Source organism: Heterodontus francisci, chromosome 24 (genome assembly GCF_036365525.1).
Source record: "Heterodontus francisci isolate sHetFra1 chromosome 24, sHetFra1.hap1, whole genome shotgun sequence".
Taxonomy (NCBI): Eukaryota; Metazoa; Chordata; class Chondrichthyes; order Heterodontiformes; family Heterodontidae; genus Heterodontus; species Heterodontus francisci.
In genome coordinates this window covers 71,508,752-71,526,821 of record NC_090394.1, presented here as the reverse complement: position 1 = coordinate 71,526,821, position 18,070 = coordinate 71,508,752, and the positions used below count along the sequence as shown (strand labels likewise).

Below are 18,070 nucleotides of genomic sequence, written 5' to 3'. Positions count from 1 at the left end.
GCTGAATTTAGACTTTTACAAATAGTAGTATCTACATAATGTCACAAAAAGGTTTGTGTTCATGAATCAGATTCCGCTCAGAGCAACAAGGTTACTTTCATTTTGTTTCTTTTGAGAATGGACATGTTGGGAACTGTTGTGTCCATGCTCTGAACTGTCACCCTCATCATTTCATGCCTATTTTATCTGCTTTATAACCCTGTGAGTGACTTCCTGCCCCTAGGAAGTATTTGGGGTTTAGCTGTCCTGACAGCAATTTAATCCCTTGTCAAGCTATAAGGTTCAGTAGGTATTTGGTAACAGATTCTTTTCATATAGAGGATTCTCTCTTGGTTCAGATTTTCTCTGCTTCAGTGTTGAGACCCTAATGTAGAGTTTATTTCAGGATATTTTATGCTGTGTTAGTTAACTTTTGTTGCAGTCGATGAAAGCCCAAAATAAAGGACAAAAATGAGCTCCTGTAATGCACCATACGAAAGATGACTCTCGTGAATGAATAGTCTGCGAAATTCAGTGTCTAGACATATACATGAAAAACAGTCGCTTGGTGAGGGTGCCTGCAAAACCAAAGTCGTAGCTTCAGGAGAGGAAGTGAGAACATTCATAACTGCTAAAACTCGTATTCTGCCCCCTCTGTCGCTCTGCTCTGGTATTTGCTCGCATGTTTGAAGTTCTATGAATCATCGGCCATAAAGTTCATTGTGTGAGCTGTACCCCAATGTGTGTTATTTTGTCTCTTTGAGTAGGCACAGGATGAATTTCAGGTATGTTCTTGATGGGGGATGACCTATATGCTCTCAAATGGTGGCTATCAAAGCGTAGTAGTAGTAGTGGTGCACAGGGAGCAGCCAAGAACGCCCGAGCCCTGGCCCCGGGGAGCAGCCAGGAACCAGTCCCAGGGAATGGTCTGGACCCAGATTTGATTTCTCGTCCATGTGTGGTTGGTTGACCTCCACTAGGCTGTCAGTAGGGGGTGCTGTAGTGCCACTGAGCTAGGAAAGAACTTTGACCACAGTTTCTGCTCCAGAAGCCTCTGGAAAATGCTCATCATTGGATGGTGAGAGAGCTCAGCATTGATGACTCTCGTGAATGAATAGTCTGCCAAATTCAATGTCTAGACATGTACATGAAAAACAGACACTTGGTGAGGGTGCCTGCAAAACCAATGTCGTTGGCTTTCGGAGAGGAAGTGAGAACATTAGGAGCTCCTTGAAGCTTGTATTTTGCCCCCTCTGTCACTCTACTCTGGTATTTGCTTGCATGTTTGAAGTTCTGGTGGTGGACCTGATGCCGTGCACAGCCATGGTCACATATAACGCAGCTCTGGCTGACCCTTCTGTGAAAAATGCATACTTTGTAAACATACTAAATGTGGGCATTGAGTGTGTTTATATAAATAAACTACGTAACTTGAGTTATTGTATTGTGCTCGATAATCAGTGGTGTATTTTTTCATACAGTACTGGTCCTGATTCAAGGAACTTTAAAACTGGTGCTTTGAAGAAACATTTCATAAAAAATCCTGTGCTTTCACAATTGATATTTACACTTTGCTGAAATGTCTCCACATGACTACTTGTTCCAATAAAAATATAAAAGATATGAATGAAGGTTTTTTTGATACTTTTAATGCAGTATGGTTAGCTGTAACTTGGCTCTGCCAGGTTTCACTTGAGCAAACTGTAAAACACAGCCTTGGCCAAAGTGGCAGTAAGTGAAGAACAGCAGCAGCATTGACTGCGATTTGTGTTGGTAACTTGAGTTTCTCTGCCTTTTTATTTTTTCTATTTAGAATTTGCATAACTCGACACAAAGTGAAAATACAAAGTATCTGCACTCTGACATCACTGCATGTTTTAGCAAATGTGTGTGTCTCATTCTAAAATATGCTTTGTGTCCTCATTGTATTGTTACCCATGGTGGCACAATAAGAAGGCTGTGGCTATCTGGCAGACAAATATATCATTATCACGCTATCTGAATTGTTCTGCTTCATTTGTTCATTATAAGACTGCTATTTAAATCTGAAATGTTTGATGTAATACTTTGCTCGCGGAGTTTTGTTTGATTTACTCGTCTGACATTGTCAAGCAAGATTTGAAAAATTTTGAGTAACAAGTTCGGTTTTAATTTGATTTAAAACCACATAAGACATTGATTTATTTTTTCCTTCCGCCCCTGAATGTTTGCCAGCTCTTCAGTCCTCATGTTTTGAGTTCTTGCCAGCAGTGAGTAGTAGTAATGTCAGGGAAATGGATAGTCTCTTTCTTTTTGGCTGTTTGCTGCAGACAACTCTGGGCATGTTTGAGCAAGGTTTCCATTGAATTTGAATGCCACTGGGTCAGTGTTTCATGAACACTGTAGTCAAAGTGTTATCCTATATTACGCTTGTGAAAGCAGATACACGCTAGCACCAGTTTTTATTATGGTTAGCTGCTCTGAACGAGTCAAAACTTCTCTAGCACTGCCAAGTGACCCAGCATGAAAAGGACTTAACAGAGCAAGATTTATGGATTTTTGGATCTATTTTCAAGGGACTCTGCAGTTTGAGGAAAACATGCTTTGAGAGCATACTCTCTGCTGCCTTTTAACTGATGGATACACACTTTCCATAATTCCATTTTAAGAATGATGAATTGTAACGTAAGCAGTGGAGTCTTGGCCACATTTTGCCTTCCCTTATTTGCTGCCTCCAATCTCAACATCCCTGCTCAGGCTGGAAGCAAATAGTTTGCCCCTTGATGCCTTCTGATTCTCATCCTGGTTTGCCAATGAATCGGTAACAAGACTCCTTAACTGGAATAGGGAAAGGACTCCTTCCATGCATGGGTTTGTTATTCTTGTTGCAATTGTACACAAGTCACAATTTCTTAAATAACTGCAGTTCTAGCTTTTTTTATTGCAAGAAATCAACTTCTAAATAGTAATTATGTCCCTCCTATCAATCAGTTCAGATGTAGTGTGGATGACTGCTGTGCAAAATGCCACCAGTTAGAGTAGTTATGCAGAGTAAAAGAGATTTTGTGAGGAAGGGGACAAACTGTCCCACTAAGTAAATGATCAAACTATAAAGGAAAGTTCTCAGTTTCAACTCAACAATAAGTGGTGGCTCAGACTGGGTTTTTACTTTCTATTTTGCAGACTGATGTTTGACAGCAGCCTGTGCAGCAAAGCGATACGTGAACAATATTCACACCTAATCTAAATTATGGTTGAAAGCAGATTGTGAGGCTGTCATGGATTAAGTGTACTGGGACTCTGAGCTCTCCTTTTTTTATGTTTGCAGTTTAAAATAAGTTGTAGAAGAGACATGGAGAATTCAGTTTTGCCATTCTGAGGATTTGCAACATGTATGAGACCTTGAAAGCACTTCCAGTGCCATCTAGTGGAAAACTTTGTACTACCAACATATACTTAGAAATTGGCTGTTTGCAAATGGTACCCAGTTATTGATCTATGGGTATTGTGAGGCTACAAGCTGTTTATACATGTGATAAATTTCACCTGGTTCTTCCTTTCCCACCCCTCCCTTCAGCAAAAATGCTTGGTTTGAAAAGCTAGTCCTAACAAGATTGAAGTTGGCCATTTTTCCATCTGTCTTTTGCACTGCGGATTTTTAAAACAATTGATTACTGTTTCACTGCAAAAACCAAGTGTTTTAAAAAGGATCCATCATTGCAATGCCATCCCTATAGAAAGAAATAGGACTTCAGTTTCTACTGGTGTTAATCCAAAATGCGAACTCAGCTCAACACAATTTCAGCAGTTTAGAATACTGTAAGTGGGAATTGTTTGGCTGTTAATTTGAAATCGGATGGCTTATAATTAATTGCATTAAATACGTTTGAACTGGAAGGGGACGTGCTAGTAGAGGCTATGACGGAACTGTTGCTCATTATCGTTTACCAACAGCTTTCAATTAGTCAGCATTGATTTGACTTGGGTTAAAATGAACGCCTTGCCCATTGCCATAGCTGAAGAATAGTTCTATTCTCCAAATGCTTCCAGTGTAACCTACTGAAATGATAGAGAAATGCTAGTGGTAGTGCCTGAAGCAGCTCACTAAACAGTCAGTGGTGGGCGTAAAAGATCCCACAGCACTATTCCGAAGAAAAGGGGCATTTTCCCCAGTGTCCTGGGCCAATATTTATCCCTCAACCAACATCACTAAAACAGAATACTTAGTCTTTATAACATTACTGTTTGTGGGAGCTTGCTATATGCAAATTGGCTACTATATTCCCTACTAAAGAGACTAAACTTCAAAAGTACTTAATTGGTTGTAAAGCACTTTGGCAAGACATGATATAAATGCAAGTTCTTTCTTTCCAAAGGCTATTTTGATGAATACTATTGACTTTTGGATAGGCTTTGAGAAGATGTTTAGGTTTTTTTTAAACGTTAAAAATGATGAGTGTTGATTTTCCTCCTGTTTCCTCAACAGATGTTCTAAAAGTAGGAAGTTTTCTTTCTCCATCACTGCTGACACAAGAGATCGAGGCTGTGAAGCACAAACATCGCAGCCCTTATTACTGTGAACAGCTGCTGCAGCATATTCAGGCACTCAACAGTGACGCCAGCTAAGTCTGGAGCCTGACGCTTCAATTGGAGATACAATACAGATGCTGTGATGAATCACAGTGGGAAAAATATGCACATGGTATTTATAGAATATGGAAGAAAGGGGCAGAACTTACACTTGAACGTGGAATTCAGTGGTAGATATTTTAATATCAAAATACAGATAAGAGGATTGTGTTGACGGGTATCTAAAGTTAGCTGAGAAACCTTGGTTTATAATTCTTCATCGTGCTTAAATTCTCAGCCTTTTAAGAAAGGAAGTCAAGAGGTCTCTGCAGGACATCTTTGTTCCAAATCGCCGGTGGCTTTTAATAGTGCTATCCTAATCTTGCGATTTGAAAGAGCAATAAGTTTTTCCAAACTTTTGCTTTTCCATTATCTGAAATGGGGGCAATGGAAATGGGTGTATGAAAGAACACCTTTGAAGCACGGGAAGGTACTGCTCGTACCGCTTCTGCATTGGCGTTGGAGCCCAGAACAACACAGTGGTGGAAAATGCAGGAAATAAACAGCAAGAGGGTTGGCATTTTGTGAAGAAAAAGAACCTTGTGTTCTTCTCAAGATGTTAATTGGGCTGCTGTGTACTTACGACACTTTCAGAATTTATTTCCAATGCCCGGCAATTTGTTTTTTTATTCCTTTTACTAAACATGATATCTTTTTTAACCTGCACTATTGTTGGGGAGATGAGGAATTAATATATTCATTTTTCTTCTACATTTTTGTTGCAAGTAAATTTTTTTCAGAAATTGTTTCAATGCTGTTCTGTGATTTTACTGTCTCTAGGTTTTTAGAATCATTTTTATTTTACTTTGCAATTTTTCCTATGAAATCAGATTTTTAATTTGATTATTTTATTTCCCCAAGAAACTCAGTCACCAATACAACAATATTCATGGTTCCCGAATGAACTTTCTCCTCATTTTGTGAATTTTTCTGTAATATTGTTTCTGGTTGGTAATTAAATATGTTTGATTTGTTACTATATTGTAATCATTTGCAGTGTCAATATTATGCTTGATTTACATTTCTGCAGTTTTATAAGTTTGCAATTTACAATAACAGCCCTTTTCATAGCGATAGAATATATTTAAAACCCTTCTTTGAAAATTTCAATCAAGGTTCTAGTGTTTTGAGTATCTTACAATAAAAATAAAATGACATTTGCTGTAGGAATTTTATGCAGTATTGCATTGTTGGATAAAAAATTGGAGAAATTCTTTTGCAGAATGAGGCTTGAACCTGTGGAGTAAAGATTGAAGAAATTATTCGCCTCCTACAAAAATTGCAGCCAAGACTGGAGTTTCAAGATGCTCACATTCAGATCGAAGCCTTGAGCGCCATTTATATTTGGACTTCCTCTGGAAGAAACCATCCTGGCAAAGAGGCTAAGATTGGTGAGGGAAAGGATTCTTTCAGTATCCTGCTCTCAAAAGGGTGGATTTCTCCAAATAAGGGAATTTGGGTGGTAACTAATAAGGATCAAGTTTCTCAACTCATTTGATATAACCTCCCACGCATTCATTTGAGAAAATTCAAAGGAAACCCCATTCTTAAATTCAGACTGGAACTACAGGGCTTTCCTTTCACCTGCCCTGTATGAGTGTACCCACTCACTGCCCTGTTTTGTTCTTCTTTCTCTGTTGCCCCACCATTAGTGTCAGTCACACTTGTGATCTTCTGTTACCTAAGCTGCTTCTTGCATCCAATGTTGCATCATAGTGAGTCGAGTGTAAATATTTCCTTCAATCAATACATGGAGGGCTTTTTTTTAAATATTTCTCTGAGCCGTGTCTTAGGTCCTGTTCACAAATAACAGTTCAAGGGTAGGGAGGATGTTGCCTGTCAGTGATCTCCAGTGGCTTTGATGCCTTCTCCTGTGCCTCCCCCTTTACTCGTGATTTTATGCTTCCTTCAAATTCTGCAGATGGTACCAGGGAAGAGAGGAAAATGCAGTGCCTCAGATATTCTTAAGGCTCAGGTATGTGTCTGTGCCAGGGATCAGTCAGAAAACAGGCCTTGATCTTCCCTCAGCTGTTCTTATCAGACAGGATAAGATAATTGGGATGTGACTGGTCCAACCACAACTTAAACATGGTGAAGCGTCACAAAGTTGGGAAGAACTCCAAATCACTGGTCAAGCTATCTTCACAGCATCAATGCAATAATATGACTTGCCTTATTGTTCACAAATATCAAAGGGACAGTGTTCCTGTGATTTCTCTTGTTGAATGACTAGGCAGTACGTGCAAGATAGCGGTATGTGCAAGATAACAGCATGCACCTTATCCCCTGTCTTTGCACAAGCTTAGTATTGTATTCGGCTCTGTTACCTGGGTTTGGATCTCCAGAAGCATTCTCAATACTTGAAGTGAGGCCAACAGAATGCCTTGAACAAAATTGAATGCCAATATTCCCACCCCCATCCCATCCCATCAACATAGTGACAACAATTCTGTCCACTGAGAGCTAAAAGGGCTCAATTGTCTTTTCTTCTACTGACCTGTATATTATCTTTCAGTTGTTTTTATACCCAGAGCAGCGAATGTTCTGTGCAAGCCGATGATTTTTTTGACAACAAAGGTTATTGAGTTTGTTTTCACCTTTTCTCAATGCATCACAGAACTATCTCCTGTAAAAATCTGAAATCAGAATGGGGAATGGATTCAAAAGAAAATAGAACTGTTTTGCAATAATTTCAGTGCAATCCTCATAATATCACCCACGTCTGCCTCTGCCTCTACCTTGTTCTGCTGCTGAAATCCACATCTGTGCCTTTTGTCACTGCCACACTTGACTATTTCAGTAGTATCTTGGCTGACCTCCCATCCTCCAACCACTGTAAATTTCAGCTCATCCAACACTCTTCCTGGTATTCTCTCCATTGACGGTGTCGCAATGCTTCAAATTTAATATTCCACCGTGCTCTCATCCCTCCCTGTCTCTGTCATCTCCAGCCGAGAAGCCCCACCATGTACGCTGCATTCCTTTTGTGCACCCACCACCATCCCATTATGCTTTCTTTTTAGACCTTGCTTAAATACCCCCTCTATTTTTAAAAGAAATTTGTTCATGGGATGTTGGCAGCACTGGCATGCCAGTATTTATTGCACATCTGTAATTGCCCTTTATCCAACATTCCTAATACCTCCTTTGTCTTTCTGTCCAGCTTTTGTTGAGCCTGTCTGGCATATGTTGGGATGTTTGTCGACATTACAGGCACAGGAATCTTGTTTGCTCTATTTCACTAATCAGGCAGTGGTCCCCCAAATCATTCATTTGTCATACTGATGTTTTTCACTTGGTGTCACTAGAGAGTTGAAATCAGCTCTGCAGTGTTACCAACATTATCCTATGTTGTGCTACAACTATTCTTTTCATTTTACCCTGGTCTTCACCACTGCTCGTCCATCAACATACAATAAAGTAAGGATATTTCCTCTGTATTTTTTCTTTTCAGACTTTTTCTTTCATAATATTTCTGCTGTCAGTTTTAGTTCCATCTTAGATTAATGTGTCCGTACTAAATGTGGTTTGTATAGATATCTCTTGCATCCTACCTGATCCCTGTCCTTTACATGACTGCCTCATCACAAATTATTACAAGGGGCTGGACAAGTAGCACACTGCATCAATCTCCCCAGAATTTTCACCTAAATTCTTCCTTTTTGTACAGTCAGCTATGGCTCAGTGAGTAGCATGCGTGCCTCTGAATCATGGGTTCGAGTCCCACACCAGAGACTTGAAGCACAAAATACAGTTAACACACCCAGCGCAGTACGGAGGGAGTGTCTTTTGTCTGAGATGTTAAATCAATATCCCTGTCTGCCCTCTTGGGTGGATGTAAAAGATCCCACGACACTAATTAGAAGAAAAGCAGGGGAGTTCTCCCTGGTGTCTTGGCCAATATTTATCCCTCAACCGACATCATTAAAACAGATTCCCTGGTCATTATCTCATTGCTGTTTGTCGGAGCTTGCTGTGTGCAAATTGACTGCCCCATTTCCCACATTAATTTCGTCACATGGATATTAAATTTCAAATTGTAGCTGGGAAGAAGAGAAGGCCTGTTACAAGGGGTTGCCTGGCCCCTGGCTGGAAAGACATTTTTGAATATTAAGAGACAGTGCTTGCATTCAAAGGAGCTATTCCCTGCTCCAATTCAATCCACAAACGTGGTCAGACCAGTTAGTCACATGACTAATTGGCTAATGTACAGTTTTGAACTGAGAGCCAGCAGAAAGCTTTTGCTCCTGAATTGAAAAGACCTCTCCTGGCTGATTCGCCACAGCCTGCCCTGTCTGCTCCCATCTCTTTCTCTCGGAACTCCAAAAAACCAACTGAAGACACATGAACCCCAAGAGAGAAAAGTCTCCTACAGTGAACAAGGTATAAGAAGAATACTGGGCCCCAACGAAAAGCAAGAGCTACCTACAAAAGGACTCTACAGTGAGCTTGAAGAACCATAACAACAACTCTTAAGATATTGCCTCAAACCTTTCCACTTTAATTTTCCTTTTTTCTGTCTCTATTTGCATATGTGTATCGCATATGCATGCTAGTGTGGGTGTGTTGTGTATCCATAGGCATCAACCGAATTAGAGTTTAAGTTCAATAAAATGTCACCTTTCTTCTTTAAACCTAAGAAAGCCTGTTTGTCCTTGTTTCTTCACCTTATAATTGGAAAGCGGTGAACAAGGATTCAGCAAGGGGGAGCTAACAACAGTGTGTTTAAAAATAAAACCCTGTTACAGTAAGACTAGGTGAAGACTGAAAGGGAATCCTAGACCTCTTTCTCACCTAGTCATAACAGAAATATGGGTACTCACGTCTGGAATTGACCCACAGACAAACGAGAGAAATTGGCTTCCCACTTCCAATCACAAAAGAGCAAGATTTTAATACAGGTTTTCCTGTGGTTGTGTGTGATTGAATACTAACAGGTCTGCGACTGAAGCTAGTAGCTCTCCAAGACAGGGTGAAGTAACTTGGGATAAGTTAAAAGCACTGTTTATGGAGGAGTTGAGGAAAATGGCTGAGCAGTGTGGGATCACTGTATGTGACAAGGTTAGGAAGTCTGAACTTCTCAGGCTAATGGCCAACTATTTTTCCTTTGAATCTGAAGAAGCAGAAACAGGGTTAGAAGCAGACTCTGACATGATATTATTAGCAAAGAAACAATTGGAACAGAGGAAAATTGAATTAGGAGAAAGAGAGAGCCTTCCAGAAGAAACCCGAAGAAAAAGAGGAGACAGAAAGACTGGAGAAGGAACAAGAGAGAGAGAAAGAATATTCTAGAAAGAATGGAAGAAAGAGTAGGTGGCTTGAGTTAACTAAGGGGTGACAGAGTAACCCTGCTGAAAGCATAGCCAATATAGAGGAGCATAATTCAGGGCTGGGTTCAAAATTGCTAAAGCTCGCTCAACTAATTCAAAAATTCAATGAGGAAGATGTGGAGGGATTTTTTGTGTCTTTTAAGAAACTGGCAAGGCAGCTAAAATGGCCAGCTGAGACCTGGTCTCTTTTACTACAAAGCAAGCTAACTGGAAAAACCCATGAGGTTTATTCCCTGTTGCCAGATGAAAGTTCATCAAATTATGAACTGACAAAAAATGCTATCCTCGGGCATATGAATTAATACCCGAAGCCTATCGCCAGAAGTTTAGAACCCTCAAGAAGCAAGCTAATCAAACTTATCTGGTGTTCGAAAGAGCTAAGGAGCTGGCTTTTGACCAGTTGCTGTAAGTAACAAAGTATAGCTCAGCTATGAGAATCTCAGGGAAGTAGTTCTGTTAGAGGAATTTTAAAACTCTCCCACTCTCCAGAAAGGCCCACGTAGAGGAGCAGCGGGTTCAGAGAGCCCAGCAAGCAGCCGTTCTGGCCGATGAGTTTGCTTTAATTTATGTTGGTTTCCCAGGGGAGAACCTTTCTTAATCACCCCACAAATCCAAAAAGGACAAAGGGTGGGGAGGTGATCTCTCCCAGGACTGCCTGGGCGGATAAGGGAAAGCAGGAGACACAGGGCCCGCCTCCAGCCAAAAAGAAAGGTGCTGTGAGCAAGAGTGAGACCCAGAGACTTCTGTGCTTCCATTGTAATAAAGCAGTGCATTTAAAAGCTGACTGCTGGAAACTGAAGGGAACACCGGTAGGGTTAATCAGGGCACACCCGCTCAGTGAAGAAGAGAACCTGATGGAAAGCACAGCAGAGCAAGCTGTGGCTTTAACTGCAGTAAGAGTGAGACCCAAGAAGCTTATGGCTGCGTGCAGGAAAATTTAATAAGATTCGTGAGGGTTATCAGGATTTTATGTTTGAAGAGAAAGTGACCCATACCCCTTGAGTGGGGCAAGCAAGCCCATAGTAATTCTCAGGGACACAGGTCACTAGATCCCTTTTACTGGAAAAAGGCCTGACCTGCGGGTGCACCTGGAGTACAACCTAGCTTCGGGACTGGTGACTAGGGATTGTTCCTAGTTTGCCTGCGGACGGGGTTGACCTGCTCCTAGGTAATGATCTGGCGGGCGTGAAGGTGGTAGCCCCCCCAGTAGCGAAAGAAAGACCGTAGGAGGTCAGAGACACATGGCAGTGGCAGGAGACTGTCCCCTGCAGTTTCCTGAATGTGTAGTGGATCAGGCCATGATCAAACCAGCTCCCCCAGAGGAGACTGCATTGGTACTGCAAGCAGACGACCATGAGGCTTATCTGTCTGAGACTTTCTTTGGAAAGTTAGGAGACCCAGGGAATGAATTAAATCGATTTTCCCTAGCTGGGGCTCAGTGAGCTGACCTAGTATTGCGAGAGTTAGCACAGGCTGCCCAGTCTGAAAGTGAAGCAGAGGGAGTCCCTGATTGCTACTGTTTGAAGAATGAGGTACTGATGAGGAAATGGAGTTCTCCTCACAGACCGGAGGGCAAGGAGTGGACAGTAGTTCACCAGTTAGTAGTGTCGCAGAGGTACCGAAGAGAAATATTAAGACGGGCCCACAAGACTACTGTGGTTGTACATGCCAGTATATGAAAGTCCAAAGCCCACATAAGACAGCAGTTTGACTGGCCAAAATTCCACAACGCTGTGGTGGAGTACTGCAGGAATTTCCACATGTGCCAGATTGAGGGGAAACCCCAACCTACAGTAAAATCGGCACCCCTCAGTCCTGTACCGGTGTAAGGTGGACCCTCCTGCAGAGGGCTGGTGAACTGTAAGGGCTCCCTGCTGAGAACAAAAGGGGACAGGCAGGCGCACGGCTGGCAACAGGGAAGGGGGAAAAAATGACCAAGAGGGCACATTAAAGGAAGTCTGGGAGGAATCCCAGATGCAAACCCCTACTGTCTGGTCAGGCAAACACGAAGAATTTGAAAAGTTAAACCCCACATCCTCCCTATGTAAATGCAGACTCTAGAAGCACCCCACCAGAATTGCTGACAGCATTTGCAGGAACCTCCAGAGACAAAGAAAGCCCCTAGGGGGCAGAGAAACCATGAGGATGCTGCGTCACCTAGTCGCAGTGCCAAAGGGGAGTGCAGCAGAGTCTCCACAAATACCTGCAGGCAGGCCTGTCCCAGAGAATAAAGGGGAGATTAACAAAGAATCCTTCCCACGGTCAGAGAAAAAGGGAACCACCCATCCCCTGAAGTCAAAAGCCTTTGCGTGACTCAGCAAAGCACTGAAAAAGAGTTCAGGACAGACCCACCCACTACTAACTCTCCTGAAAAAAAAAAAGACCACAACAGGAACAAAGACCCTAGCCAGTCATGGCAATGGGAAAACTGAAGAAAAACTTCCCCAAAGAGCCACATGGTTACTGGGATGCCAAAAGCAGGAAATTAAAGCAGCACTGGCACCCAGAAAAGACAGTTTTAATAAGCTTTAGGATTTATGAATGAATGAGAGAAATGCATGGTTTTCTGTATCGTATATTCTCTCAACCCTTTTAATGAAATGTGCCTTTTTTTCAAATCACATTTTATTCCCCTGGGTGTGGAGGTATCATGCAGGCCCCCACCTGCCAAGAATGCACATTAAATTCCAAATTGTTGCTGGGAAGAAGAGAAGGCCTGTTAGAAAGGCTTGCCAGGCCCCTGGCTGTAAAGACATTTTTGCATATTAACAGACAGTACTTGTAGACCAGCTATTCCCTGCTCCAGTTCAATCCACAAACAGACGTGGTCAGACCAGTTAGTTACATGACTAACTGGCTGTTGTACAGTTTTGAACTGAGAGCCTGCAGAAAGCTTTTGTTCCTGAATTGAAAAGACCTCTCCTGGCTGATTCACCACAGCCTGTCCTGGATGCTCCCATCTCTTTCTCACGGAACTCCAAAAACTGACTGAAGACACATGAACTGCAAGAGAGAAAAGTCTCCTACAGTGAACAAGGTATAAGAAGAGTACTGGGCCCCAACGAAAAGCAAGACCTACCTACAAAAGGATTCTACAGTGAGCTTGACAACAACTCTTCAAATACTATTCAAACCTTTCCACTTCAATTGTTCTCTTTTCTGTTACTATTTGCATATGTGTATCGCATATGCATGTTAGTGTGGGTGTGTCGTGTATCCGTAGGCATCAATTGAATTATAGTTTAAGTTTAATAAAATGTCATCTTCTTTAAACCTAAGAAAGCTTGTCTGTGCTCTTTTCTTCACCTTAGAATTGGAAAGCGGTGAACAAGGATTCACCAATGGGGAGCTGCTAACACAGTATTTTTATAAATAAAATCCTGTTACAGTAAGTCCAGGTGAAGAATGAAAGGGAGCTCTCGGCCTCTTTCTCACCTGGTCATAATACTACATTTCAAAAATAGTTCATTGACTCAACAGTGCTTTGGGATGACCTGAGGTTGTGAAAGGCGTTATATAAATGCAAGCTTTTCTTTTCTGTAGACATGTGCACAGGCTAGAAACACTATATATATATATATATATATATATACACATACATACATAGATATACGTTGTCATGGAGATCCCCACCTGCCAAGAATGAGGCATATTAATTTTGTCATATGAATATTAACTTTGAACTGGAGTGAAGAAATGACTTGTTTTACAAGAGATCACCAGACACTTGGCTGAAGGACATTTGCATACTAAAAAGCAGTGCCTGGAGAGGTAAAATAATTGCTCACTGATTCAGTTAACAGAGGTTGAGATTGGGCAGGGAAATGGTGATCTGCATCTTGGGGTGGGAAACAGCACTACAACCACCACCACCCCCCCCCCCCCCCCCAACGGAGAGCTTTGGAATCCACAAACGCAGGAGTGGTTAAGCCAGCTGGTCACATAAATAACCAGTTGATCCAAGCTTTTTGAATTAGACACAGGACAATTTGAATTCAGACAGCAGTTTGCAGCTGAACTTGGAACAAAACAGCCTCTCTCCTGGCTGGCGCTCTCTCACTTTCTCACAAGCCTCTGGACCCACTGAAAACATGTAAACCTCGAGAGAAAAGACATTTACATCGAAACAAGTTGAAGCGTGCACTTGGCCCCAACAAACAGCAAGACTTATTGGCAACCAAAGACTCAACATCAAACTCAAAGGACTGTAACTACAATCCAGATATTACCTCAAACTTTTCCCCTTTATTCTTTCGACCTATTTCTGTCTCTATCTGCTTATGTGTTTATCACATATGCATGCTAGTGTGGTCACGTCACATATTCGTAGCCGTTAACAGAATTAGAGTTTAAGATTAATAAACTTCTGCCTTTCTTGTTCAAATTTAAGAAAACCTGTCTCATTGATTTCTTTGCCTTGCAACTGGAAAGTAGTGAACAAGGATTCACTGAGGGGGAGCTAAAACACAGAGTTTTTAAAATTAAACCCTATTACAGTTAAACCAGGCAAAGACAGAGAACCCTAGACCCCTTTCTCACCTGGTCGTAACAATCCACACGCACAAATCTGTGTCAAGTTGTTAAAGGGGAGTCGAAAATTACTCTGTTTGCAAGGGGAAGGATGGCACATCATCACCGAAAGAATTTAGGACAAAGTTGGTAAGTCAGAAACAGTGAAGCAAGTGTCTCCTTAATTTGCCTTCTGTTACATGAAGTTTACTTATTGTAGACCAGTGTTTCTCAATCTTTTTTGATTGAAGGACCCCTTTTCAAAAGGATTATTAATCATGGACCCTCATCTAAATTATATAATGCTCATAATATGAAACTGCTGCAGACACAGACTGGTTTACTAATACTTTCAAGAAAATATCTGTTGGATGGGGTGCCTGCTTCTGAGCAGAGTCTATCTATCCTTGGTAGGAGCCCAGGGAGAACAGAAGATGGAGAAAATACCAGGGGGAAGGGGGACAATAGGAGCCTGCAAAGCGCAGAGCATGAAGAAAGCAGAAGCTCGGAGAGAGCAGGAACCTGGGGAGAGAAAGAGCATGGGGATGGGAGCAGAACACACCTCTGACCGCTGTTCACTCATTTACTCTTGGCCACGGCGCTCCAGGAGGTCATCCATGGGCCAGCCCTGCGTTGCGGACCTGAGTTTGAGCACTACTGCTGTAGATGAACGTTAAATAGCTAAGCAAGAAGCTATATATACACTTCTATAGCGTTCTGTGCATGCAGGGTAGTGGGTCATGTGTGGGCATTGACAAGAGGGATGTTAACGGGGAAAAAAGTATGGTTGTGGAGAAGGTGCATTGGGGGAGCTGTTGCATGCATGGAGGAAGCTGCAGAGCACTAGGCATTGTGCCTGTTGTTGGTGGAACAGAGAATTGGAGAAGATTGTGAAGATAAGGAAGGATAAGATCTTGGAGGGATTTAAAGATGAGAACAAGAATCTCAAACTCAATCCTCAGAATCTTGGATAAGGTGCAACTGAGCAAACAATGGATGTATGGGAAATAACCTTACAGTACAGAAGGTGGCCATTCGGCCTGTCATGCCTGTGCCAGCTCTTTGAAAGAGCTGCCCAATTTAGTCCTGCATGCCAACCTTTTTCCCCACAATCCTTCAAATAACCTGTCAAGTACATGTGCAGTTGCTTTTTGTTAATTGCTACAGCATTTAATTACACCACTCTTTCAGGTAGCGCATTCCAAATCTTAACAACCCTCAGTGTGAAGAAACTTCTCATTTTCCCTCTAGTTCTGTTGCCGGAAGAGGAGAATGCCAAAGATGGGTCCTTGGAGAAACACTGGAGATAACTACTCACCGACTGGAGTCATCTATCCCAGGCCAACCAGTGATCTGTGGCGCTAGGGTATCGTTATGTTTAGGGGGGATTCTGACTTCGAGGCGTTCAGTCATAATCCCACAGATGGTAGCTTCGCACCATTGGCTCCTCAGCCAAGCACATACACCAAATGTCATACTGAAAATCAAGATCAAGCGAGCTTTTGCCCTTCTGCTCCACGGGAGGTTTCTGTCCTCCCTGAGCTCGCCTTAGGACACCTGCGTTACGGTGTGACAGGTGTTACCGCCCCAGTCAAACTCCCCACCTGCCACTGTCCCCGGAGCGGGTCGCGCCTGGCCGCCCGGGCGCTTCCAACCAGAAGCAAGAGCCCAAGTTTGGCTCGAGGGATGACTTTCAATAGATCGCAACGAGATTGCTGCTCTGCTACGTACGAAACCCTGAGCCAGAATCAGGTCGTCGACAATAATTTAGCACCAGGTTCTCCACGGACATGCTGTGCGTTAACAGGAGTGAGGCGGCACCCATCTGGCCGAACTCCAGCCCTGAATCAAGGAATGAAACCGGATGCACCACCCAGCATCGACCTAGGCACCAGAAACAACAACAGCAAACCCAGCCCTGTCGACCCTGCTAAGTCCTCCTTACTAACGTCTGGGGGCTTGTGCCAAAGTTCGGAGAGCTGTCCCACAGACTAGTCAAGCAACAGCCTGACATAGTCATGCTCACGGAATCATACCTTACAGACAATGTCCCAGTCACTGCAATCACTATCCCTGGGTATGTCCTGACCCATCGGCAGGATAGACCAAGCAGAGGTGGTGGGACAGTGGTCTACAGTAGGGAGGGAGTTGCCCTTGGAGTCCTCAACATCGACTGCGGACCCCATGAAGTCTCATGGCATCAGGTCAAACATGGGCAAGGTAACCTCCTGCTGATTACCACCTACCGCCCTCCCTCAGCTGATGACTCAGTACTCCTCCATGTTGAACAGCATTTGGAGGAAGCACTGAGGGTGGCAAGGGCACAAAATGTACTCTGGGTGGGGGACTTCAATGTCCATCACCAAGAGTGGCTCAGTAGCACCACTACTGACCGAGCTGGCCGAGTACTAAAGGACATAGCTGCTAGACTGGGTCTGCGGCAGGTGGTGGGGGAACCAACACGAGGGAAAAACATACTTGACGTCGTCCTCATCAATCTGCCTGCCGCAGATGCATCTGTCCATGACTGTATTGGTAGGAGTGACCACCGCACAGTCCTTGTGGAGACTAAGTCCCGCCTTCACATTGAGGATACCGTCCGTCATGTTGTGTGGCACTATCACCGTGCTAAATGGGATAGATTTCGAACAGATCTAGCAATGCAAAACTGGGCATCCATGAGGCGCTGTGGGCCATCAGCAGCAGCAGAATTGTACTCAACCACAATCTGTAACCTCATGGCCCGGCATATCCCCCACTCTACCATTACCATCAAGCCAGGAGACCAACCCTGGTTCAATGAAGAGTGCAGGAGGGCATGCCAGAAGCAGCACCAGGCATACCTCAAAATGAGGTGTCAACCTGGTGAAGCTGCAACCCAGGACTACTTGCATGCCAAACTGCATAAGCAGCATGCAATACACAGAGCTAAGCGATCCCATAACCAACGGATCAGATCTAATCAGATTTGAGTTCCGAAGAAGGGTCACTATCCCGAAACGTTAACTCTGCTTCTCTTTCCACAGATGCTGCCAGACCTGCTGAGTGATTCCAGCATTTCTTGTTTTTATATTGGATCAGATCTAAGCTCTGCAGTCCAGCCGTGAATGGTGGTGGACAATTAAACAACTAACTGGAGGAGATGGCTCCACAAATATCCCCATCCTCAACGATGGGGGAGCCCAGCACATCAGTGCAAAAGATAAGGCAGAAGCATTTGCAACAATCTTCAGCCAGAAGTGCCGAGTTGATGATCCATCTCAGCCTCCTCCTGAAGTCCCCAGCATCACAAATGCCAGTCTTCAGCCAATTCGATTCACTCCGCGTGATATAAGAAATGACTGAAGGCACTGGATACTGCAAAGATTATGGGCCCTGACAATATTCTGGCAATAGTACTGAAGACCTGTGCTCCAGAACTTGCCGCACCCCTAGCCAAGCTATTCCAGTATAGCTACAACATTGGCATCTACCTGGTAATATGGAAAATTGCCCAGGTCTGTCCTGTAAACAAAAAGCAGGACAAGTCCAACCCGGCCAATTACCGCCCCATCAGTCTACTCTCAATCATCAGCAAAGTGATGGAAGGTGTCATCAACAGTGCCATCAAGCAACACTTGCTTAGCAATAACCTGCTTAGTGAT

General features: G+C 43.1%; 1 protein-coding gene across 1 annotated transcript in view; it reads left to right on the top strand.

Moving 5' to 3' along the window:
* LOC137383521 (dynein axonemal assembly factor 5-like) overlaps positions 1-5,676 on the top strand; it is a 116,212-nt gene extending 110,536 nt beyond the window's left edge. Inside the window, exon 13 of the mRNA XM_068056560.1 lies at positions 4,445-5,676. Within this exon, the coding sequence (XP_067912661.1) occupies positions 4,445-4,584 (140 nt within the window). The 3' untranslated portion in view covers positions 4,585-5,676. The remainder of the gene's footprint in view (positions 1-4,444) is intronic.
* The last annotated feature ends 12,394 nt before the right edge of the window (positions 5,677-18,070 follow it).